The following is a 24,196-nucleotide window of genomic DNA, read 5'->3' as shown; positions in this document are numbered from 1 at the left end:
GCAGTGTCCTGTCCAACGGGAGATGCAGGGAGGCGGGCTGCGGGGCCGCAGCTGCCGGGGGAGGGGCCTTGGGCCTGTGCTGGTGTCCTGGGGAGAGCAGGGAGCTGGACACAGGTGTCGGGGGCACCTTGTCCAGAGGTCCGAAGGCCAAGAGGAGGGTGACAGGTGGGGGAGGGGCCTGTGGGACCTGAGGGCACCCTGGCTCCCCTGCCGAGGGGCTGAGCTCCGGCTAAGGTCCGGGGGAGGGACTCCAGGTGTCGCTGGAGGGGCAGACGGCCCGTATGTGGCGTGGGTCAGAGTGACCACACTGGGGACAGCCTCTGGCCAGCGACCAGGGAGCGCGGGAGGGCAGATGTTGGCCTGGGGTTGGCCCAAGACAGGCTGGGGGGCAGGGGCACAGGATCCCGGCACTGAGTGAGGGGCCGGGCTTGGGTGCGGGAGGGGCCCTGCTGGTCGGGCCTGGGCGGTGGCCAGACGGGGTCTGAGGGCTCCCCTCGCCCCCAGGCCTCGTGAAGCTGGGGATTCACTGTGTCACGTGCCAGAAGGTGGCTGTCAAGATCGTCAACCGCGAGAAGCTCAGCGAGTCTGTACTGATGAAGGTGAGCTTGGGGGCGGCCAGGGGAGGTGGGGAGGCCCAGTGGGCGGGGTGGAGCCAGGCTGCAGGCGAGCTGCCTGGGAAGGGGGTTCCTGCTGGGTCCTGCTGCCCCATCTGTTGAGAGGGCTGGCTGGCCTCAGTTTCCCCCGTTAGAATCAGGAGGAGACCCCTGTCTCTGAGGGAGAAGAGGAAGTGCGGGGTCCCAGGAGGCCTCGCAGCCCCTCCTCCTCCCTGCTCCCCCCACCTCAGCATCCCCTCAGCCCTGGTGGAGTCCGGTCCCCTTAGGGACTGAAGCAGACCCCACGTGACTGGAGGACTCCTGGGTGGGACCAGACACTCAGCGGGGAGGGGCTGCCCAGGCTCTGTTCCCCGTCTGTCTGCTCATCTGTCCGAACGGCTGTCCTCTCAGCGGGCAGGGGTGAGGGGCAGAGGGGGGGCAGGAAAGCAGGTGGGCCGTGGTGGGCGCCGGCCAGTGACACAGTGAGGACCCCTCTGGCCGGTGGGGGCGGGGGGGACCGGGTGGGCCCAGCTGGGGAAGCCTGGAGGATGCGCCACGGGCTGGTTTTAAGGGGAGGTGGCGGTCGTTTGGATGGGGTGTGGGCGGTGCTGGTGGCGGCTTGACCGATTCCCATCCTGCCTTGGCCAGCGCCCGGCTTGGGGGCGGGTCTTACGTGTCAGTTTGGGGCGCTAAGGTCAAGATGCCACAAGATATCTGAGTGGGGAGACAGGAGCTATCTCAGTGGAAGTGGACCCGGGGGTGTAACCGGGCCCCCCCCGGAGGCCTGGCAGGGACCGAGTGCAGCTGGGGGAGGGCAGGGAGGCGGCCCACGGGGTAGAGATGCCAGTGCGAGGCTGGACCTGCCCCAGGAGCCCAGCATCCCGGGGGCTCTGTGACCCCACAACCTGGACGGGTGGGTGGGCAGCGCACGGGTGGGGGGATGAGCCCGGCCTGCCGTGACGGCGCCCCCTTCCCCGCAGGTGGAGCGGGAGATTGCCATCCTGAAGCTGATCGAGCACCCCCATGTCCTCAAGCTGCACGACGTCTATGAAAACAAAAAATATTTGTAGGTATTGCTGGGTCCGGAGAGCTGGGGGGCAGAGGGGGGCCGTCCCGGGAGGGGGTCTGCAGGACAGGCCATGGCGGTCACTGCTCCTTGACCAGGTCCAGGGCTGGCCAGCGGGGACTTGCAGAGCCACTGGCTTGAGGATGGGGCCTTGTGGGGAGCAGACTCGGGGGAGGGGGGCGTTGAGGGGCAGGAGCACCTCAGGCCCTTTCTCCCGGCCCCAGCGAGCCTCAGGACCCCGCCGCTCTGCTGGGGGCTCCCACGGACCCCGTGCCAAGCCCCTCGGAGCCCCCGCGTGCTCCCTCACGTGGGTGGGGACCCCAGGCCGGCCGACCGCACTGTCGCCACCCAGGCCCCTCCCCCAGCCTGCTGTTGGGATGCTGAGCGTGGCTGACCTGTCACCACCGAGGCCACTGAGGCTGGCGGACGTTTCCCCGCGTGGGCAGCCCCCCCCCCGTCCCCCGCTGTGTGGCCTCCGCGAGCTTCCCTGGGGATGTGGGTGGCCGCTCACAGGGTCCCCTCAGGGGAGTCAGCTTTGCCGCTGCCCCGTGTGTGGCCGTAGGAAAGGCCTGGCTGCTGGGCCGCGTCCCTCGGGGAGGGGACGGGCAGCTGGGCGAGGGGGTGTGGGCAGGGGGCTGGCCTGGCACGGTCCCCGCAGGCCCCCTGCCCCAGGGGCCCTCAAGGCCTCGAGCCCAGCCCTGACTGGGCCCCTGATGCAGGCTGGCCTTAGCCGCTGCAGCGCTGTCTCGGGCAGGGGAGGTGGGGGCAGGAAGTGGCCCTGGGGGAGCAGGGGGCCCGGGTTCAGCCCCAGCCCCTCCGACAAGCAGCGCCTGCTCTCGGGCCTCCCTCTCTTCCTGTGCCAGCCGGGGACCCAGCGCTGCATGAGTGCCCAACTCTGAGTGTTTAACTGCAGATGGGATGACAAGAGCCACCCCCCATGGGGGCCCTGGGAAGAGCAGGGCCCCGGTTACCACGGGATTGGGGGTGTGAAGCAGGTGGTGGTCCTGGGCCCCCGACGCTGCTGAGCTGAAGCCGCCATCGGGACCCCGTGAGGGCCACAGGCCCACGTGGGGACCCACCTGGCAGTGTCTTGATGACATCCATGAGTTTGGGGTATGGGTGGGTGCTGGGCAGGCCTTGCCCACCTCTGCACACAGGAGACCGGTCACACTGCCTCCTTCTGTTCAGACACTTGTGGGGGTGCCAGGCAGGGGGAGAGGCCCCCAGGAGGGGCAGGAAGCAGGGAGGGGCCCAGACAGCAGGCCAGGCGGGGGCGCAGCTGAGCAGAGGCGGGGTGACAGGATGCCGGGAGCATGGTGGACAGCGGCCGGCCTTGGTGCTGGTGGGCCCAGCCCTCCCGGGGGTCCCAAGGCGGCCCAGGGAGCCTGGAGGCAGGGGAGCGGGCAGGGGACCTCTGCCACCGAGGTTGGGGCACCGCTGGGCCTGTGCTGTGGCTTCCCGCTCAGGAGCAGGGCAGGTCCCCTGGGACTGGCCCCGCCTCTGCTCAAACACCACCCAGTGTCCCCACCCTGTGTCTCCAGCCGTTTCCTCCCCCCAACCCCTCCTCTCTGCAGACAGGCTGCCCCCCCGCCCGCTCCAGCCCCTCCATTCCTGCAAGACCAGCTCCTGATACAGCCCCCCGAGGCCCACACCCTCATCCTCACCAGCCCTGGTCCCGCACGTCCCCTGTCACCCACCTCCCCTCCCCAAGCCACCGCAGCCCACCAGAACCACCCCTCCCTGGCTCCCACCAGGGGCTCCTCGGGGCCTGTGCTCAGCCCTCCAGGCCCAGCTCCCCTGAGGCCCGCAGGCATCCGTGTCCACGTGTCTTGGACCACCCCCCCGCCCACCCCTAGAAACCAGCCCCTCAGATTCCACTCCAGGGAGGCTCAGCTTGGACACAGCCCACTGCTCACCGCAGAGGGGCGTGGGGTCCCCATGGAACCCGGGGCGCCATGGGAAGCCCACGCCTCCAGCAGTTCACCCCTACCCTCCGGCATCACCCCAGCCGTGAGCCAAGCTGGGGGCGTTCACCACCTGCCTCCCGGCCACACCCACCCAGTCCCTCGTCCCACACCCGCCCCCTATCTTCCGAGACCAGCTGTGCTCTGTCCCCCACCCATGCCTTTTTGTGGTCTGCCCTGCTGGCCAGGGCTCCCTGAGGGCCTGAGTGTCTGTGTGTCCCCCCGCTCCTCTGGGAGCCCAGCCCGGGGTGGCCAGGGAGGGCCTGGAAGGGCCAAGCCTCAGGCTCGCAAGAAGGTCAGCAGCTGCAGTGCCCCTCTCGCCTTGGGGCCCAGTGTGGCCCTGCTCCTCTGGACCTGCTTCCCTGGAGGCGGGCGGGGACCCCACCCGCTGAGGGTGCCCAGTGCCGGGACGTGGTGGAGGATGGCGCCGGGATGGGGTGGTGGCCCACCGCCTCTGGGCAGCGGTGCCCTGGCTGGGTGCGCCCACCCGACGCCCACCCGTCCCCCGCAGATACCTGGTGCTAGAACACGTGTCTGGTGGGGAGCTCTTCGACTACCTTGTCAAGAAGGGGAGGCTGACCCCCAAAGAGGCTAGAAAGTTCTTCCGGCAGATCATCTCTGCGCTAGACTTCTGCCACAGTCACTCCATATGGTGCGTCCCCCGCCCCTCCAGGTGCCCTGTCCCCCACCCGCTAGCCCCCGTCCCTGCAGGTGTGCCTCCCCCCACTCTTGCACTCCCCCCGTTCCCCCTGGATCAGGCAGTGTATCCTCTACTGGCCCCCCAGCCCAGGGGCATCAGAAAGCTTTCTGCCAGGTGCCCACCCAAGTCTCCTTGGTTTTTTCAGGGGTCCTGGGGTCAGGGCACCCTCGGTCTGGGGGCTCCAGGTTGGCCTCGGCCCAGAGTAGGTGTGGTGGTGGGAGCAGCGAAGGGGAACGCGACCTCAGGGAGCAAAGCAGAACTTGCCCCTTGCTGGCAGAGTCCCTGTCCTATCCTGCCACCTTGAAGCCGTCTGTCCCGTAGGAGACTTCCGATTGGCTGCTGGTGACATCACCAGGCAGCGCTGCCATTGGCCTCATGTTGTGAGGGCGGGGTTTCGGGAGGGGCGGCAGCTCCCACCCCTGTCAGCCTCAATCCCGCCTTCCTTCCCAGCCACAGGGATCTGAAACCAGAAAACCTTCTGCTGGACGAGAAGAATAACATCCGGATCGCGGACTTCGGGATGGCGTCGCTGCAGGTTGGCGACAGCCTGCTGGAGACGAGCTGCGGGTGAGCTGAGTCCCGGACCGGCTGCCGCTTCTCCATAGGCCAGGGGCTGTTGCCCCGCCCACAGCCTGACCCCGCGGCTGCCCAGCCAGGTGGCCCCGCAGCCCCAGGGCCCCCCAGCACCCCACAGCCTGGGCTGGAGGCAGGGCCCCGGCTCTGCTCCTGGCACCGTCTCCCCGGTGCAGTGAGGGGCTGCAGGCGACCCGCCTGGCCCATTACATCCCTCGGCTCTGTGGCCAGGCTCGGAAAGGCCGGTCTTGCCCTGGGAGCTCCCTGCCGTGCTTGGGAGTGAGGCTGGCGTGCCAGCTTCCTGGCTGCAAGCACTCTCATGGGGGTGCCTCACGGTCCAGCCTCTGGTGACAGTCTCCTTGGGCAGGGCAGGTGGGCCCCTGGGTCCCAGGCCTGGGCCTCCCCCAGGAGCAGGCAGGGGGATTAGGTTGTGAGGGAATCGGCACCGAAGCCCTGGGGCCTCCTGGTGGGCCTGAGGGTCCCACAGTGGGGCATCCGTCCCAGGCAGAGCTTGCGGTGGGGGGGGGGGGGCGGGGGGAGGGCCCCTCCCCTCCCCCTCCCCCTCCCCTCCGTCTCCACCTGCTGCGGTCCTGGGGCCGGTCCAGAAGCGCAGGGGGCGGGACGGCTGGGTGCGCGGTGGGTACTGAGTCTCCTGCCCTGACTGCTGCCTTTGCCTCCAGGTCCCCCCACTATGCCTGCCCGGAGGTGATCCGGGTAAGTAGCCAACCCACCACGCGCCCCCACCCTGGTCCCTGTCCCACCTAGGGGGCCTCCCTGCCCCGGAGATCGTGGACCCCCAGACCGGGGCCTGGCCTCCTGTCCTTGGCGCCGCCCACGGGGCCAGCTCCTCCCAGACGCTCCCCTTGGGCCCCTCGATCCCCGGAAAGACCCCGGCCCTGCGCCCGCACCAACCCCAGTGCTGTCCACAGGGAGAGAAGTACGATGGCCGCAAGGCAGACGTGTGGAGCTGCGGCGTGATTCTGTTCGCCCTGCTTGTGGTGAGGCTCCCCCCGCCCTCGCCCCCGCCCCCATCCCGCCCCCGCCGTCGGTCCGCCCCCGCGGTGACCCGGTCCCGCCGGCAGGGGGCGCTGCCCTTCGACGACGACAACCTGCGGCAGCTGCTGGAGAAGGTGAAGCGGGGCGTGTTCCACATGCCGCACTTCATCCCGCCCGACTGCCAGAGCCTGCTGCGCGGCATGATCGAGGTGGACGCCACGCGGCGCCTCACGGTGCGTCCCTCCTCCCCCCGAGCTCGCACCTGGGCGCACGGGCGCGGGGCGGAGGCCGCGGGCGCGCGCCCGGCGTGAACGTGCGCAGGGCCGTCCGCGCGCGAGCGCGGTCCAGGAGCGCGGAGCCACTCCGGCTGTCCGGGGCCTGCCCTGTATGCGCGAATAGTTCCTCATGACTGACGCCAGTGGCCAGGGGGTGGCCGGGGTCTGAGGGAAGCCCCAGCCAGCCGTCTCTGGCCTCCTCTGGGCTCGGTTCGTGCCAGGATGTCAGGTCCCTCGGGGAAGGGGCAGCAGGACTGCCCAAGAGGCCGCCCTCCCCAAGCAAGCCCCCCTAGTCCGGGTGGAGGGCGGGGCTAGCCCCAGCCTCCTGCTGACACCTGCACCCAGCGCCTCCCGCACGGGTGGGCTGAGCCCTGGCTGCTTCCCCCTGCTGTCCTCCCTCAGGCCTCCCGCCCTGAGCCCCGGGGGCTCCTGCTTCCCACCCCCCACCCACTCCCTCTGCCGTGCCTGCAGCCCCCACTCTCCCCAGCTCTCTGCTGTCTCTAGGGTGGCGTTTTCTCTTCCACTTGACATAGGCAGGGTCAGGGGTGCTGGCCTGGAGCCCCGTGCTCCCCCCACTCTCCATGGTCCCCCCACCCCTCCCCCACCTCCAGGCTCTCCCTACCCCCGGGTCCTCCTCCCTCCCTCCTCCCCTCCCCCATTCTCCTGCTCTCTCCACACTCAGGCCCCCACCTCCTTGCTCCTTCATGGCCTCCTAACGTGGCCTCTGCTCCTTCCTCGTACTAACTCCCTGTTTCTCTTTCCTTGTAGCTAGAGCACATTCAGAAACACATTTGGTATATGTAAGTAGCTTTTCCTCTCCTCATCGCCTGCTTTGCCTGCGCTGTGGCCTGGAGGGCCTGCTAGGGAAGGCGGGGGGCCGGGGGGGGGGGCAGGGCGCCCAGGGCAGGGGGCCCAGCGCAGGCTTGCCTCCAGCCTCGGGCCACCCGGCCAGCTCTTGGGGGCCTCTGGGCCGGCCTGCGCTGGGCACATGCAGGATGCAGGAGTGTGCAGGGGCTGGGCACAGGGAAGGCAGCAGGATTCGGGGCCCCAGGAAGGGGGGGGGGGGCGGAGGAGCCTCGGGCTGGGCCAGAGGTGAGTGACTGGTGGTGGCGGTGCCCTGTCACCCACAGAGGAGGCAAGAACGAGCCCGAGCCGGAGCAGCCCATCCCCCGCAAGGTGCAGATCCGCTCGCTGCCCAGCCTGGAGGACATCGACCCCGACGTGCTGGACAGCATGCACTCGCTGGGCTGCTTCCGGGACCGGAACAAGCTGCTGCAGGACCTGCTGTCCGAGGAGTGCGTCTGGGAGCCGCGCCGGGGCGGGGCCTGGTGGAGTCTGTGGGTGGGAACACCGCCCCCCAGGAACCCCCATCCACCCTTCCTGGCGCCTCTCGCCCGCTGCAGGGAGAACCAGGAGAAGATGATTTACTTCCTCCTCCTGGACCGGAAAGAAAGGTATCCGAGCCACGAGGACGAGGACCTGCCGCCCAGGAACGAGATAGGTATGAGGTCCCCGGGTGGCCCGGCCCACGCTGCCCCCTCCAGGCTGCCCGGCCCTGACCCCCATCTGCACGCAGACCCTCCCCGGAAGCGCGTGGACTCCCCAATGCTGAACCGGCACGGCAAGCGGCGGCCTGAGCGCAAGTCCATGGAGGTGCTGAGCGTGACGGATGGCGGCTCCCCGGTGCCTGCGCGGCGGGCCATCGAGATGGCCCAGCACGGCCAGAGGTGCGTGCCTTCTGGGAGGGCCCAGCGCTCTGCCTCCTGGTGCCCCGGCCCAGTCAGCGACGGGGCCCCTCACGGGCTGTGCTGGGCCTGGCCTGGCTCTTCTCTGCGCCCCCGGCCCTGGGGCTGGGCTGCATGGGCTGCACTGGCTGCACTGAGCTGAGCTGGGCTAGACTGCCCTGGGCAGGGCAGATCTGGGCTGGGCTGGACTGAGCTGAAGTAGGTTGATCTGGGCTGAACTCTGGGCTGGGCTGGGCTGGACTGAGCTGGGCTGGACTGGCTGAGCTGAGCTGGACTGGAGTACACTGGGCTGGGCTGGGCTGAGCTGGGCAGGGCTTTGCTTTGTTGGCCTGGGTTAAACTGGGCTGGGTCAGGCCATCCTGGACCGGACCGGGCTGGGCTGGGCTGGAGTGGATTAAACTGAGATCTAAGCTGAGCTTAGCTGAGCTGGACTTCAGGGGGCTGAGCCGGCTGCTCAGAGATGAAGCTGTGCTCAGAGCTGCAGCCCAGCAGGCATATCCCCGATGGACGCTGAGCCCACGTCTGGGTCACCTGTGGCAGTGCAGGGCCCAGGGACGTGGAATTCGGGGGCAGGGCGGTGGGTGAGGAGCAGGTCTGGGCTGTGCAAACAGAGTGCCCCCTGGAGGAAGGAAGGGCACCCAGGTCCTGCAGAGCCTCTGCCGACTTGGGGCTGGCTGGGTGAGACCAAGCTTTCCTGCCCAGGCAGGGGCTTCAGCCATCTGGGGACGGCCCCTTGGGCCAGGCCTTCGAGGACCCGCAGGGCTACTGGGCCCCACTGTCAGGATTCAACTGGCTGCCCAGCTCACAGGCCACAGCCCCGTGGTGGTGCCAGGCCCTCCCCGGGGAAGCAGGCTGGCTCGGCCTCTGACCTGGGCTCCTGGCCTCCGGGGCTTCCTTCCAGGCCTCCAGGCCGCGTGGCCCACCCGCCGCGGGCTCGTGCACTGGGTGGGGGGACGAGCAGCGGGAAGGTCTCTGCTGGCCGTGGTCCTGCCCTGATTGTGCCTTGTGTCCCGCTCGCTGGGGGTGCACCTCTCCCTCCAGCGGCCCGGGCGAGAGGTCACCTCTCCCCAGCCCACCTTTCCCGAGCCTTGTCCTGGCTTCCGGTCCAACACCTGCAGGGCAGCTTGAAGGCTCGCCAGCGCTCCCGGCACCAGCCACCCACACCCCGCACACCGCAGCCGCCTGGGCAGGCGCAGGCACAGGGGCAGGGGCTGGGCGTGGGAGGCCCCCCGTCGCGGCTTCTGCTTTGCCTTCCCGGCCTGGGCGCCTCGGGGGCTGGGGGTGCCCGGGGAGGGGTGGGGTGGGCTCAGCTGCGAGCCGTCCTTGCCCTGGCGCTTCCCCACCCGCTGCTGCTTCTCAGGCTCTGCCTCCTCTCTGGCTTGGCCACTTGTTACCACAACAGGCCACACCCGCTGGGGCTGGAGGGGTCCCGGGGCTGGCGGCAGTGCTAGGCATCCTCCAAGGCCCGGCCAGGCCACCCTGCCAGGCACGTCACCCGGGCCGGGTGTGCTGTGGCCCTGGTGCTCTCCTGCCTGACCCCGCCCCTCACGTCTGTGCGCCCTGGCCTGGGGCCAGGTGGGTGGTGCCCAGCTCGGAGCCGTGTGGAGGTCTGGCCTCCTGGACCGCCTGCTGGGGCTGCGTCAGTAACTCTCTTTTCTCGCTTTGTTCCCGCTGTAGTAAAGCAATGTTCAGTAAAAGCCTGGATATCGCTGAAGCCCACCCCCAATTCAGCAAAGAAGACAGGTATACACCCTGCCCACCCATCCCCCGCCCCCCAGTCCCAAAGACAGCGGCGGGCCTGGTGGCAGGGCTGGGCCTGAGGTGCATCTGGTCCTCTCCTCTTTGGCAAGGGAACCTTCCAGCGAGCCGGGGAAGGGCCCGGGTCAGGCTAGACTGAGGCCCAGAATGAGGAGCGGGGCTGCTGGGACGAGGCCCATGGCCGGCCCCGAGAGGGGCTGGGAGACCCAGAGACTCTGCCTGCCCTGGGCCCCTGGGCTGCAGGCTGTGAGGTCCCTTCCGGCCGGCCCTTGCCCTGTGGTCAGTGGGCCTCCGTGGCCCTCGTTAAGCTCCCCTCCCCCAGCCCACGCTGGCCCATATCCCGCAAGGGCCAGAGTAGACGTGGCAGCCCCAGGCGGCTGCAGGCTCCTTAGGAAGGGGCAGGAGGTGTGCCGGTCCCAGGGGTCTCAGCACAGGGTCTGGCCTTCCAGAGCCCCAGCCCCGCCCCTGCAGGGCCTCCTGCCCGGCGGTGACAGTGGCGGGACCTCGCTCGCCCCCGGGCCCCCTCTGCCTCCCCCTGCACCTGCCTGCGCCTCGCCCGCTCTGCTCCGCGCCCTGGCTGCTCTCGTGCTGGCGCCGTCCTTCCTCAGTTCAGTTTCCAGGGACCGCCTGGTTAGACAGGAGGGCGTGCACGCGGCTCCCCTCTCTCTCCTGCTGCTGCTGCTCCGCTCTCCTTGTGCCCAGCAGCAAGCTCACGGCTGGCTTGTGGCTGCTGGGGTGGGCACCAGCTGCCACCGACCAGCCCTCCGGCCCCGTTCTCGGCATCGGGAAGCTTCGGGCCCGGCTCTGAGTGCAGTCCTGGACTCGGGCAGGCTGGGTCGGGGGGTGCTGAGAGGAGGGTCAGCGCTGCCCCCCGGCTCCGGGCTGTGTCAGCTCGCGGGGTGGGAGTCGGAGGGTCATCGCCATGGGGCCCCGGCCCACAGGTGCTGGGGGACCGGCCAGCGTGGGCTCAGCTCCGGCCCGAGGCCCAGGGGCCAGCTGCGGTGTGGGCAGTGTGGCCGGGCTGGCGGGTGGGCGGTGTGGACGCCCTTCACTCTTTTCTGTCCTCTTCTCTCCCGTGGCTGCCTCGACCCCTCCGGCTTCCTTGCTCTAAGGATGGCAGGTGCCGGCGCCCAGGGGTGAGCGGGCGTTTCCTTTCCCCCGAGGCCACGCGGGGTGGTGGAGCGAGGCCCCGCAGGCCTGGCCCTGCCCCGAGAGGTGTCCAGTTCCTGCCCTGAGGGGGCGGCGGCTACATGCGTGTCTCCGCTGGGCACGCTGGGCCGGTGGCCTCTCTCTGGCCAGGCCCAGGCCAGGTCTGCAGGCCAGATGGGGCCGGGGTGGACCGAGTCCGCGTCCCTGCTGACGCCCGTCCCAGGTGTTTGTGGTGTGAGCAAGGGGAGGGCCGTGGGCCTGGAGGGGCTGGGCTGGTGCCAGCTGGTGGCCCAAACGGCAGGGTGTGAGGCGCCGGGCGGAGTGCAGGACTCGGGGCCTGTGACAGCTCAGCCTTGGGGTTCAGCTGGGCTGCCTCAGGGCACCGGGGCTGGCATCGGCTCACGGGAAGCCCTGTGTCCTCTCACCCCGGGCCCGAGAGATCCTTGCCGAGGGCTCCTCCGTGCCATCCTGGACCTGGGGCCTCGGGCCTTGGACACAGGGCACCTTCTGCGTGGGGGAAAAGGAGTCCCACGGTCTCCAGCTGCACCACTGGGGCTCTGATGGGGCCCCCAAGGGGCGGGGGGCTCTCCTGGGCCTGGTGAGAGGCGGGGTGGGGACAGCAGGACAGCCCCAGGCACGGCCAGGTGTGCTGCAGACTGGGGCAGCCTCGGGGCTCTCAACCAGGGCTCCAGGCCTCCTGGAGGGTCCACCTGAGGGGAGAGAGAAGCCGAGAGCCGGAGGCCCCTTCCTGGTCTGAGCCGCCCTCTGCACCTGTGTCCCCAGGTCTAGGTCCATCAGCGGCGCTTCCTCAGGCCTCTCCACCAGCCCACTCAGCAGCCCCCGGGTAAGTGAACCCGCCCCAGCTCCGCCGCCAGCGTGCGCCCGGGTGGGGGGCGGCTCGGTGGGCCCCCAGCCCCGCCTGCTGCTGGGGCCGCCCGCGTGGTGGCAGCTGCTGCTCTGTGGGCTCCGGCTGCCTTCGCTAACTGCACGTTTTTTGTTTTGTTTTGTTTGTTTTCTCGTGTGTTCTTTTCTTTTGTGGCGAACGCTCCCCCCCCCCCGCCTGCCTGCCCCCGCTGGTCCTGCCTTGGGGTCCCCGGGTGCTGTGTGTGCATGCGGGGCGGGCGGGGCACGCGCTGGGGCCACTTGGCTCTCGGGGGCCCGTGCGCTCTCCCTCCCGCCCTCGGCGCTGCCCTGTAGCCTGTTAGAAAGTTTGTCTTGCCGCCCCCGCCCCCCGAGCTCCCCTTTGTGGCCTGCGCCCCGGCCACCTCCGTGGAGCCCGAAGCTGGCCGGAGCGCCGCGCGGCCCGGACACGTCCTCCCTCCACAGGCCGCCCCGCGGCCCAACCCCAAGACCCAGACCTTGCCGAGCAAGGCCAAGCTGACCGACAAGCCGCTGCAGGGCACCAAGTCCAACCCGCTCCCGGCGGGCACCCAGGCCCGGCCCCTTGTTGCGGGAGGCCTCAGCCCCCAGCTGGCCCTGACCCCGGGCTCACCCACCCTGCCGGCCCCTGCCCGGCTCCCCCCCACCGGGACTGAAGCCAACACCAAATCTGTCCCCACCATACAGGTGACCCCTCACCCCTCTCCGAGGGGCAGTCCCCTCCCTACCCCCAAGGGGACGCCTGTGCACACGCCCAAGGAGAGCCCGGCCGGCACGCCCAACCCCACGCCACCGTCCAGCCCCAGCGTGGGAGGGGTGCCCTGGAGGACACGGCTCAACTCCATCAAGAACAGCTTCCTGGGGTCACCCCGCTTCCACCGCCGGAAACTGCAAGGTGAGTGTGGCGGGACACGCGGGGTGGGCGGGGCTCGGGGGGGCTGGTGGCGGGGGCCCCGAGGAGCACTGCCCGTCCTGGCGAGCGGGGCAGGCAGGGGCCGGCTTCAGAGGGTCTTCCCCTCCCCCTCCTGAAGGCGCTGGCGAGAGGTACCCCCAGTGTCCACGTGTCCCCAAGCCTGCCCACTGTGTGTCAAGGACCCCACAGTGCAGGGATGCCTGCCCGGCGGGTGCGGCCTTGGGACTCCTCCTGCCTCCATTGTTACCCCTTGGCCCAGTGGCCTGTTCAGGCCGGGCTGCCTGAGCCCCACAGAGGAGAGCAGGCCAGTGGGCGGGCATGGGTGGGTGTGGTGAGGAAGCCCACGGGGCTGGGGCAGTGATAGGCAGCCTGCCCCTGTGTGCTGGGTTTCGAGGGTCAACTGGTACCTCCAGGCCACCAGGCCCCACCAGCCACCCTGCACGGTCGACGGGCGGTACCATCTATCCCGGGACAGCAGGGCTGGTTGGAGGCCAGAGGCGGTGAGGCCCGGTTTCAGCACCAGAAGGCAGGACAGCTCCCTGTGGCCCGAGGCTCCTGTGGCCGCGGCAGGCAGGAGCCGGGAGCTGACCCGTGCCTGTGGGCGCTGGAGACAGTGCCGTGGCTCCCGAGACCCCACCCGTGGCGCAGGTGCCCTGGTGGGGGAAGGGTGGAGTGGTCACCACACTCTCCCCGTCCTTCCCGTGTGCAGTTCCGACGCCCGAGGAGATGTCCAACCTGACCCCGGAGTCGTCCCCAGAGTAAGTGGCCCTGCCCGAGGTCAAGTGTGACCTGTCGCCGCCTTCTTAGTGCATGGGGGTCTGTGACGGACCCTCCCGTGTGTCAGGCCGGGGGATCCACTGAGGGCTTTGGGGCCCCTCAGCGCTGGGGTCTCTGTGTCTCCACCTCGAATGCCAGGCCAGGGGTCAGGGCCTGGGCGGTGAGGGAGCTGCTCTTCCCAGATGTGCTCAGAAGCCACAGCCTGGGGGTGCCTGGGACTGGGGGTGGCAGGGGAGAGCACAGCCACGCCTCAGGGTGAGTGTCCACACCTGCTGAGAGCCCCGGCCTCCACATGGGGGAGCGTGTCGGCCCCCAGCCCTTGGTGACCAGGGGTGCGGTGCCTGCGGGGGGGCCTCCACCAGGGAGGGGCGCTGGGCAGTGCTGACTGGGGCTTCCCAGGGTGAGCCCAGCCCGGAGTGTGGCCGGACACCTGGCGGCTCGTAGGGATGGAGGGTCTCAGGGAGGAGGTGAGGAGGGGCGGCCGGCGGGAACCGTGTTCAGGGCAGGGTGGCCTTGGCCAAGGTCAGGACACATCGAGCCCCCGGCTCACCGTCCTGCAAGGGCAGGAAGCAGGGCCTTGAGGCGGCAGCGGGGCAGTGCTGCAGCCCAGCCAGATGTCTGGACGGGAGTCCCGTGTGTCTGGGGTGAAGACCCCAGAGAGGCGCCAGCCTTCGCTCCCCACCACCTCGTGTGAACGTGAAGTGCGGAGTGGACACAGGGCAGTGCCCTGTCGTGACCTCACGGGCAGCCTTCGGCCCGGCAGGAGAAGCTGCCGTTACCCTGTCGCCGTGACCCCCCATGGGGCCTGTGGACACAGCAGGAGCGGGCGGGGGTGCAGCTGAAGGGCAGCCAGCCTGAAGTGTGGGGTTTCGGGATCTCCGTGATCCCACCGTTTGTCTCCCTTCGGTCACGGTTTCCTGTTGTCATCAGAAGCTCTCGCGACCACGTTTGTAACAGAATTGTTAGGTTTATCAGAAAACTCAAAAAAAAAAAGCCACCCAGAGCAGCTGACACCACCGTGCAGGTGGCCTGCAGCCTCCCCTGCCCATTCTCGAGTCCTGGAGGCCTCGTCCCCCTCCTGAGGGCCCCGGCCGGCGTCGCCACCCGGTGCATGTGGCTGACGGGAAGGAGCAGACGGGTGGCCCTGGGGGGCCGCTGCACCCCCAGCACCCACTCCTCCCAAGGACGTGTTTGCCCGCCCTGAGACGTCCCCTCCACCAGCGGCCAGCAGCCTCGTGTCAGTGGAGCGTGTGCGTCCGCGTGTTCCAGAACCGGCCCGTGGGGCTGGCGAGCCTGGGGACTGTAGGCTTCGCAGGCGGCTTCTCCGTCTCAGTGCTGAGAATCGCTTCCCCTCCAGGAGCCTCAGCCTTTGCTCTCAGGACCTTCCAAGGCCCGCCACGTCGAGTCTGCTCGTCACCACGTCTCAAAGTTGCTCTCAAGAAGCACACCCAACCTTTACCAAATGGGCCCAGTTGACGCCCATTAACTGTCACAGGCCTTCCCGGCTCATCCAGGCTGCTTGCGAACCAGACACCAAAGTACAACACGGAGGCTTTCTGTTGCTCTGTCTCTTCATCGAGGGAGGAGGGGCAGAAGCGCTCGCCGCGGGCTTCAGAGCTGCCTCCCGGCCCACGTCCTGGGCTCAGGCCCCAGTGCGGGTGGCCTGCACCCCAGAGCTCTGAGCACGCCAGCAGCCACAGAGACGGCAGGATGTGGGGAAGGAGGCGAAGGTGGCCAAGTACGGCGTGGCGTCGGGAAGGATGTGTGTCCCCGCGGCTCTGCCTCCGTCAGGTCTCGGGCCGGCTCCAGCCGCAGGAGCGGACGGCCTCTGTTGGCAAGCTGCCTGCTGCCGCCACATCGCCACGGGCTGGAGAGCAGGCTCTGGAAACGGGCAGGAAAAGGGAAGGTGCACGGCAGGAAACAGCAGCCGCGCCTCAGACCCCGCGGCTCACGCTGCCAGCACCGCCGGGGCAAGACACCGGGCCCGAGCGGGCCGGCCCTGGCCCCCGCCCAGCCTGAGTTGGGCGCGTCTGCCAGCGGGGCCCTCGCCGTCTCCGCACTACAGCTGCCTGGGCGAGAGTGACAGTCAGCAGTCGCTCCCAACGGCACGTGGCTTGGGGTCAGGCCCCGTGCACGGCCCGGCCGGGCCCTGCTTCAGGGTGTTGGCCAGCGGTGTTCGTCTCAAGGCCCAGCTGGGGCAGAATCCTCCGCCGGGCTCGTGGGGTCACGGGCAGGATTCAGGTTCCTGGCCACGTGGGCCTCGCTGTCACATCCGTCCGTCCCCGCCGCGTCCGTCGGCTTCGTCAAAAAGAGGTGGAGACCCGCTCGCCAGACGGAAGTCCAGCCTTTTAGAGACTGAGGTCGCACGCGACCTTCCCCCACTCCCCGTTCTCATGGTCAGGAGCAAGTCCCGGGCCTCGTCCACACGAGGGAGGGGCCCACACAGGCTGAACCCCGGAGGCAGGATGGTGGGGCCGGCAAGGGGTCTCCCCCACACTGGTGTGCGCCGTAGGGCAGGGCCCCGCCGCAGAGAAGGGGGGCCCCAGAAGCAGGGCAGAGTGACGAGACCGGAGCATGATGGCGTAGAGGGCAGGGAGGCGTACACGTGATGCCCGTGAGATGAGGGGTCTCGTGCGGGAGGGCACTGCCGGCCTCGGGACCCCTGGGGTGGGCCCTGCCCTGCCCCGTACAGCGGCTGGGCCCCCAGGGGTCGAAGCGACCACTGTGTTACAGAGTGACCTGGGCTGGGGCAGCGGGGCTGCAGATGGCCAGGGGGCTACCAGTCCCCAAGGACAGAGGGTGGTCTGCCACGGGGAGGGGCAGGTAGCACCCGGGGCCCCCAGCCCCGGCTCTCTGCGCCATGTCACCCCTGTACATACCTGTGCAGGGGTCCCTGGCCTGCCCCCCGCCCCCAACCCCTGCCCCCCACATAGCCCTGGGCGGGGCACTTTTCTCCAGGAAGCTGCAGGATTGCGGCTTAGCGAGTTACCCCGAAACATGGTGGCTTCAACAGAGAGGAGCAAGGGTGGGGGTCAGGGTGGGCTCAAGGACAGGACACCCTACCCCCACCCTCCTTTCTTTCCTGGTGGGGTTCCGGTGGGCGCAGCCCAGGCCCGAGCAGGCAGGGGTGGTTGGGGTGAGGTGCGAGGCCGAGGGCTCTGCGACTAGCATCAGGGCTGTCGGGTGAGGGGCAGGGCAGGGCGGAGGGTGGTCAGGGTCAGGATGGCGGGTCAGGGCGGGGAGCTGGGGCCAGGGCAGGGTCTGGCTGGGACAGCAAGCTGGCCTGCAGCCCAGATGGGGGGCTCGGGGCTCAGCCGGCGTACCCTGACCTGCCCAGCCCTCCGCCCCGCCCCCAGGCTCGCCAAAAGGTCCTGGTTTGGGAACTTCATCAGCCTGGAGAAGGAGGAACAGGTCTTCGCGGTCATCAAGGACAAGCCGCTGAGCTCCATCAAAGCCGACATCGTCCACGCCTTCCTGTCGGTGAGCCTTGCGCCGCGCGGCCACTGCCCCTGGGGCCCCGCCTGGGCAGGGCCAGGGCAGCAGGCACGCTGTGGCCGGGAGACGGGCTGTGCACAGGCCCGGGGTGGGGCGGGCCTCGGGGGGGCACCTCGCTGAGACGGCGGTGAAGCGTGGGCGGCTGCGAGGCAGCTTTGAGGAGGGAACTTGAGGCCTCGACACGGGGGGGGGGGGGGCCTCTGCTGGGTCTGGTGGATGCGCCTACGGCCCCAAGAACGGTCCTGGAGGGCTGGCTCCGTGTCCTGTGTGCCCCTGCCCACTCCCATGTGCTGCCGGCCTCCTGCAGTCCCTCGCCTCCCACTGGTGGCTTTTGAGGTGGGCTGTGCTTGGGCCTTGGGTGGGTTTCCATCTGTCTTTGCTGGGATTTTTGGGCGCGTGGGGCAGAAAGCCCTGAAGAGTGTCTTCCACAGTCACTCGTGTCAGGAGGCCTCACCCGCCCTGCCCTGCGTGGGGCCTGCCTTGTGCCGGGCCCCCCGGGATCACAGGTTAGGGGTCCCTCGGCATCCCCACAGCCCAAGCCCGGGACCCCACCTTGGTATGGGCGGGACCTGCCGGGGTGGCCACCCTGCCTCCCTGGGCGCAGCGAAGTTTCCCTTAGGGCTTGGGGGCCAGCTTGGCACTCCTCCCAGAGGTCTCCAGGAACGGGAGAGCTCAGCACCAGGTGGGGACTTCGGCCTTGTGCCGGGTGTGGGCACCCTGGCCCTGCTGAGTCCCCCCAACCCCGCCACTGCAGCCTCTTCTCCTCCGGGCCCCGGGTCTGGGCCTTCCCTGGAGCCCCCCAGGCCTCTCCTGAGACACCAAGATTTCCCCCGTGATGTGAACTCAGCCCCTTCTAACCGGCGAGCCAGCACTGTGCTCTCCCAAGCAACAGAGCCCTGTCCTGGGGGCGACCCCTCTGAGGCAAGACCGCCTCCTGGGTTTGTTTTGCCGGACATTTCCCTGGCGGCTGCGCAGCCCAGTCACGCAGAGGCCCCTCGCCTGCGCCCAGGGCCGCAGACCCCGGAGCCAGCAGAGCGGCGGGCGCTGTTGTCAGCGGTGCCGGGGGCTCTGTCTCAATACGGGGCATGGGCTCTAGCCCCAGGCTTTGCTGCCGCTTGCGGGGCCTCCCCGCCCGCCCCTCAGAGCCCTGCTCTCTGCTGCCGTGTCGCGATCCATCTGCGACCCGTGCGCAGCTCCGTCTCGCTGAGGCTCCTGGGGAGCCAGTGCTGCTGGGGCCTCGGGCGGCGGCCGGCTCCCTGCCCTCTGGGGGTTCCTCGCTCACGCCACCCCCTGCCCGCAGATCCCCAGCCTCAGCCACAGCGTCATCTCCCAGACGAGCTTCCGGGCCGAGCACAAGGCGACGGGGGGCCCGGCGGTGTTCCAGAAGCCCGTCAAGTTCCAGGTGGACATCACCTACACCGAGGGCGGGGCGGCGCAGAAGGAGAACGGCGTCTACTCCGTCACGTTCACGCTCCTGTCAGGTGAGCTGCTGGCAGAGGCTGAGGGCGGGGCTCCCGGGGGCGGGGCTCCGGGCCAGCCCTGCCCCCGCCTCACCCACCCCCCCACCTCCCCCAGGCCCCAGCCGCCGCTTCAAGAGGGTCGTGGAGACCATTCAGACCCAGCTGCTGAGCACACATGAGCAGCCTTCTGCCCAGCACTTGTCAGGTGAGGGGGGGGCTCAGCTCGGGCCGCCCTGAGGGCTGGCGATGGGGTGTGGCCCCTCCGCGTGCACCCCCGGGAGCAGGGCCCTCCCGGCACAGTGGCCGGCCGTCTCTGCACACCAGGGGGGTAGGCCCAGCACGCCACACTGAAAGGCGCCTCTTGTCCACTGTAGACCCCCCCCCCGCCAGCTCCGGGACTAAGCTGGGGTGCTGGGCTTAAGGGCCAGAAGGTGGCCACCAGCTACGAGAGTAGCCTCTGACGCTGGCAGGTAAGGTGTCCAGCCCCGCCGCTGGGGCAGGGAGGGGCTGCGGGCAGGTCCTCTGCGAGAGCCAGACTGGCCCCGAGGAGGCACCCTGTGCCCACCCATGTGTCCTGCGGCCACCTCCCGGCCCTGGACAGGCCCCGCAGGCCCAGCACCCAGCCGAACGGCTGGACACAGGGGCAGCCCGGCCCCAGGCCAGCGAGAGCAGGCTCCGGCAGAGCAGTGACCAAGGTGCTGCCGGGAGCCCTGCCGCCCTCAAGGGCCCCCCACGTAGCACCCTCCAGGGCTGTGGGCCTGGTGCCCACACTGGCTGGCAGGACACGGGGGCCCTGAGGTCCAGTCAAAGCAGGGGCTCCCCAGCTGGGCCTAGAGGGGGCCACACAGGAATGGGGCTGCCCAGGCCTGCAGGCGCCGGGGGCCCGGGAGCCTGAGGGTCTGTGCCGCTCGGCACCTGGCGGGGAGTGGCTGCAGCCCTGTGGGTGCGGGTGAGCCCCGGGGGCACGTGCATGAGCTGTTAGGGAGGGCGAGCGGCGCGCGTGCGCTCAGCGGGAGCTGGCAGCTCACCACGAGGCCTGTGTCGGGGTGTGGGGTCTGGGGAGCACAGGGTCCAGCCCAGCCCCACCTCTCAGAGCCCCCTGTGGCCAGCCGTCTGTGCTTCTGTGTAGGGTCCTAGAGGCCAGACCTGCCCCACTGTCCACCCGCCCCTGCCATCCTCATTCCATCGTCTGTGTTTCACCTGCCCCCCTTTTCTCCCCCCAGCGTGTGCCTCACTGCCCTATTGGTGGGTTGGGGCTGGAGGAGCCCCGACACCCTGGCCCTGGGAGCCAGGCTGGCCCGGGGGCCAGTGCCTTTAAGGCTTCCACGTCGGAGCAGAGCAGTGCTCAGAGGGGGAAACCGAGGCTGGGGAAGGACAGAGCTTGTTCAGGGAGGCAAGCAAGGGGCCTGGTGTGCCGCCCAGGGGACAGCCGTGCCTGCACCCACCCCGCCCAGCGCCACGGTCCCTCTTTGCTCCTGGCCAGGCAGAGTCCCACCCTAAGGGATACCATTCTGTCTGTCGGCGAATGTGCCCTGCTCTAGGTCCCAGGCCCAGCAGTGAGCAGGGCGGACACGGCCCTTCTGCAGGGCCCCGTCCCCGTTTTAGCCCTGGGCCCAAGCCCACGTCCCTGGAGACTGTTGGGTGCCTGCCCTGGGCCAAGCCCATCTCCCCTGCCTTCCTTCAGGGAGCCCTGGGCCTGGGGAGCCCACTCCGGGACCCCAGCCCATCCCTTGGCCACGTCCCCAGGCCTCCCCGAGGGGTCAGCCTTTCCCAACACCCTCCCCCCATACTGGACACTCTTGCCCAGCAAGCTCAGTCCTAGAGCCACTGGAGGAGGGGGCAGAAGCGGGGGCCCCTCGGGCACCAGGCCAAGAGATCTGGTGGCCACTCCAATAGGGCCCCCACCCAGCCCAGGGAGGGGAGGCCCCAGTGAGGGCCGGGAGGCAGCCGCCCTCCACCCCAGGCTCTGCTGCCTTCCCTACCCCCAGCCCTAACGCGGCCAAGCCCAGCAGAGAGCGGGAGAGGGTGTGCCACCGTGAGTCGAGGGGCGAATGGGAGCCTGCGGCCACGTGAGCCACAGAGAGCCAGGGTGAGGACACGGAGGTGGCAGCGTAGACCGCAGCCGGGGACCTGGCCCTCTCGGCTCCGAGGCGTGTGTCCTGGGCCCAGAGGGCAGAAGGGAGGGCGGGCCAGGCAGGACGCTCCACTGCCCAGGAGAGGGGCCCCACTCCAGGCTGGCCCTCTGCTGAGCCCCTCCTCTCTGAGCCGCCCACTCCAGGCTCTACCCACCTGAGCCCCACCCCTTGGCCACAGCCCCGCAACCCCACTCCAGGCTCCGCCCCCTCCCCCAGGGCCTGGCCCACTCCAGGCTCCGCCCCCTCCCCCAGGGCCTGGCCCACTCCAGGCTCCGCCCCCTCCCCCAGGGCCTGGCCGAGGCTGCAGGCAGCACCCGCTTGAGGTCTGAGCCGGAAGCCTTTTTCACACGTCTCCCTCCCCCTCTCTCCGTTCTGTGCTCCAGACACCACTAACTGTATGGAAATGATGACGGGGAGGCTTTCCAAATGTGGTAAGAACCCCTCACGCTCACCTGGGCCCCCCAGCCTGTCCCCCCCACCGCTCACCCTGCACCCCCTGCAGCCTGCTCCTGGCTGGGTGCTGCCCCGCCACCCCCCGGGGCTGTCCTGGGATCCCTGTGTACACGAGGGGCCCGGACATGCGCACGTGGCCTCGCTGGCCCCCACGGCGCCCAGCCGTGCCCAGCCCCCCAGCCCCTGCCCCAGGCAGCCTCGGTCACCCTCCAGGGCGGGCACAGGCCTGGCCCTAGGATCAGGGCAGGCCACGGAGGGACCCCAAGGCTCAGCAGGAAAGGGTGCCCAAGCCCCAAGGCCAGCAAGGGTCTCACGTCTGAGCCCTGGCCGGGGGTCAGGGTGGCCCCTAGTCCTTGGGCCGGAGGCTGGCGTCATGCCCTCTCTGCCCACTGGAGGGGGGCGGGGAGCGGCTCCTGCCCAGGCCCTGAGCTGCCTGGCCGCAGGTGCGCCGGCCGCTCGCCCTGCCGCAGCTGGCGGGGAGAGGGCCCTGCCCGCTCCTGCTCAGGTGGGGGCCAGGTTTAGGAGGTAGAACTGAGGTGACCCCAGTCGCGCACCTGGACCGTGAGCACAGGCCCCCGGGTGGGGCGGGGCCCCGCTTCTGCCCCGTCCTTCTTGCCCTCCAGACATGCCCTCTGGGACCAGGGCCCCCACTGTGGCTGCCTGCCCAGCCCCCCTACACCCCAGCTCCATGCCTGTCCACCCACCCATCCGTCCGTCTGTCCACTGCTGACCTCTGTGTCCACGCTGTGCCACCCGGGCTGGCTGGGGGCCGGGCTCCAGGCCTCCTGGGAGGAGTGTGGCAGGCCTGCTGGCTCCAGCCTCCCCGGCCGCCAGCCCCAGGGTCCTGCTCGGCCCCGGCCTTTACGCGTCTGTCTCCAGAGCTGGGCCGGCCCGCTGGCCAGGCTGCGGGGCTGACTGGGAGGCCGAGGCTGAGGTGGAGGGAGGGCCGGTCCTTCGGGAGGCCTGGCGAGGGAGGAAGGTGCCCACTGGCCCCAGCTTCCGCCCCGCAGCCCAGAGGCCTCGAGCCCCCACCGGCCGCCTGCCCTGCTTGCTGCCGCGGCCCCGCTCACCCGCTCGGACCCCCTCACGGGCCTTTCGTTCATTCGTCTGTTGTTCTCTCTCTTCCCTCCCTCCCTCCTTTTCTCTCTTTTCTTTTTTTCTTTTGTCTTCTGTTCTGTGCACCCAGGCAGCCCATTGAGTAACTTCTTTGACGTAATTAAACAACTTTTTTCAGACGAGAAGAACGGGCAGGCGGCCCAGGCCCCCAGCACGCCCGCCAAGCGGAGTGCCCACGGCCCACTCGGGGACTCCGCGGCCGCTGGCCCCGGCCCTGGAGGGGACGCCGAGTACCCAGCGGGCAAGGACACGGCCAGGACGGGGCCGCCCGCCGCCCGCCGAGAGCAGCCTTAGACACATAGCCCCCTCCCCCTGCACGGCCCCGACAGTGGCCCCCAGGCCGCCTCGCCGCCCGCTCGCCCGCCCGCCGCCCGCCCGGTGTGGACCCGGGGCTGCGCCCGTCTGTCCGTCTAGACTGTTGTGAAGCCGGGGAGGAAAGGAAAGGGGGCACCGGGGGCCACAGCCGCGGCTGGGCCACCCGCGCCCGCTCTCTCTTTCTCTCGCTGTCTCTCTCCCTGCCTGTCTCTGACAACGCCACTGTTTCCGCTCTGATACCAGGAATTATCCCGAAAAGTTAACATGTCATCTCCACGAGGCCGTCCTCCGTGCTCTGCACCGGATACCGGCTGACCGAAGGCAGCTGCCGTGGACCTGCCCTCTCTCCTCTCCTGCTGCTGCCGCCCACTGGGCAGTGAGGCCCTGCCCGCCCGCCAGCTCTGCCCAGTTTCAGCTCCGCATGGCCACGGGGAGGAGGACCCGGCCCCGACGGGAGGCCGCCTCGGGCCCACCCGACTGGACGCGCGGTGACCAGTGCCCCCGGCGGGTCCGGCCAGCCTCCGGGGCAGGCCCAAGGGGGTGAAGCAGCCGTCTGGCCCGGCCGGCACGGCCTCTCCTCAGCACGTCCCCTCCCTGCTGCTCCCTCCTCGTCCACGTCCATGCACCTCAGCGCCGCCCACCTGCCTCGCCGCATCCCACCCCCCAGCTCCCCGGGGGCTGCAGGTGGAAAGAAACCCCGGGGGCCCCGCAGCACCTGCCCACCTGCCCACCCGCCCGCCCGAGGGCAGGCCGAGATCAGTATTATTTACTTGCTGTTTTAACTTATTGAGTTTCTTTACTTCTCCGTTCAGGGAAGGGGCAGCAGCAGCGCCGTCCTGCCGTCTGTCTGTGTGTGTGTCTTGGGCAGGGTGGGGTCTGGGCCAAGGTGCCCCGTGGACAGAGCGGTCGGGGTGCCGGGGCCGCGGGGGCAGCCGGCCGATGCAGCGCCGGCAAGCTACTGTAAACTTTAAAGAATTCCTGCAAGATATTTTTATAAACTTTTTTTCTTGGTTGTTTTTGGAGAAGGGTGTTGGCGGGGGGGACCACGGGGCAGGGCTAGGCTTTGAGTCCGGTTCTTACTATACACATGCATATAAATATATTTAGAGAATGGCACGGTTCGCTCCGTCCCCGGTTCTGTGCCGTTATCGTGGAGAAGCGACTCCAGTCCTATGGGGGCCGGGCACGGCCAGGGCCCCTCCGCCAGGCCCGGGCTGGGGGCCATCTTGGTTTTGTGTCCGAGTGCGGGGCGGGAGGAAGGCCCGAGCCGGCCGCCTATACACCACATGCAAGATGGCAGGGCCACTGCAGGGTTTTTTTTTTTTTTACTAAAATGACAAAAAAAGTTAAAAACAAAACAAAACAAAAAGCAACAAAGGACAGAGAGAACGGTAGCGGCGTCCTCGGCAGCGTGCTCTCTGTTCCTGGAGGGGCCGCAAGGCACGTGTGGCTGCGCCCTCGCTGGGGCAAGTCCACTTCGCATCTGGCGTCTCTCCTGCCCGCCCTGCTGCCTCTCCTGTCGTGCATAGATTTTAATGCTTCTGTTCCATTGACCCCCTACCACAGGCTGGGATTTCAATACATAACAAAAAAATGAAACACCTCTAACAGCAAAAGCCGCGGCACAAGCGGAGGTCCAGAAAGCAATACCTCTCGTTAGCCTTCCTCTTTTGTACTCGGGACACACACAGACGTCACGGAAACGGACAAGCCCCACCCCGTGTATCCCCTGTCAAGTAACTGTGAGCAACGTTAGTTCCGAACAATAAATTCCTTCAGCAAAGACACCCACGCCGGTCTCCATGCGGGCGGGCGGGCGGGCAGGCGGGTGGGC

The 24,196-nt window shown here is 69.2% G+C and overlaps 1 protein-coding gene across 1 annotated transcript; it reads left to right on the top strand.

Annotated features, from left to right (window-relative positions):
- Window positions 1-517: 517 nt before the first annotated feature.
- Window positions 518-23,378, top strand: BRSK2 (BR serine/threonine kinase 2). Its single transcript, XM_033861752.2, has 19 exons — window positions 518-599; window positions 1,574-1,659; window positions 4,135-4,275; window positions 4,774-4,890; window positions 5,577-5,610; window positions 5,826-5,894; window positions 5,979-6,125; window positions 6,936-6,967; window positions 7,298-7,462; window positions 7,571-7,668; window positions 7,744-7,894; window positions 11,603-11,663; window positions 12,386-12,593; window positions 13,321-13,369; window positions 16,745-16,868; window positions 18,184-18,364; window positions 18,459-18,548; window positions 20,862-20,909; window positions 22,166-23,378. Exons 1-19 carry the CDS (start codon window positions 594-596, stop codon window positions 22,339-22,341), a joined length of 1,983 nt encoding a protein of 660 aa, XP_033717643.2. The 5' UTR covers window positions 518-593; the 3' UTR covers window positions 22,342-23,378.
- Window positions 23,379-24,196: the final 818 nt, after the last annotated feature.

The sequence above is a fragment of the Tursiops truncatus genome, chromosome 8 (genome assembly GCF_011762595.2).
Source record: "Tursiops truncatus isolate mTurTru1 chromosome 8, mTurTru1.mat.Y, whole genome shotgun sequence".
In the NCBI taxonomy this organism is placed as follows: domain Eukaryota; kingdom Metazoa; phylum Chordata; class Mammalia; order Artiodactyla; family Delphinidae; genus Tursiops; species Tursiops truncatus.
The sequence above is the reverse complement of the archived record's forward strand: the minus strand, read 5'-3'. Positions and strand labels throughout refer to the sequence as shown.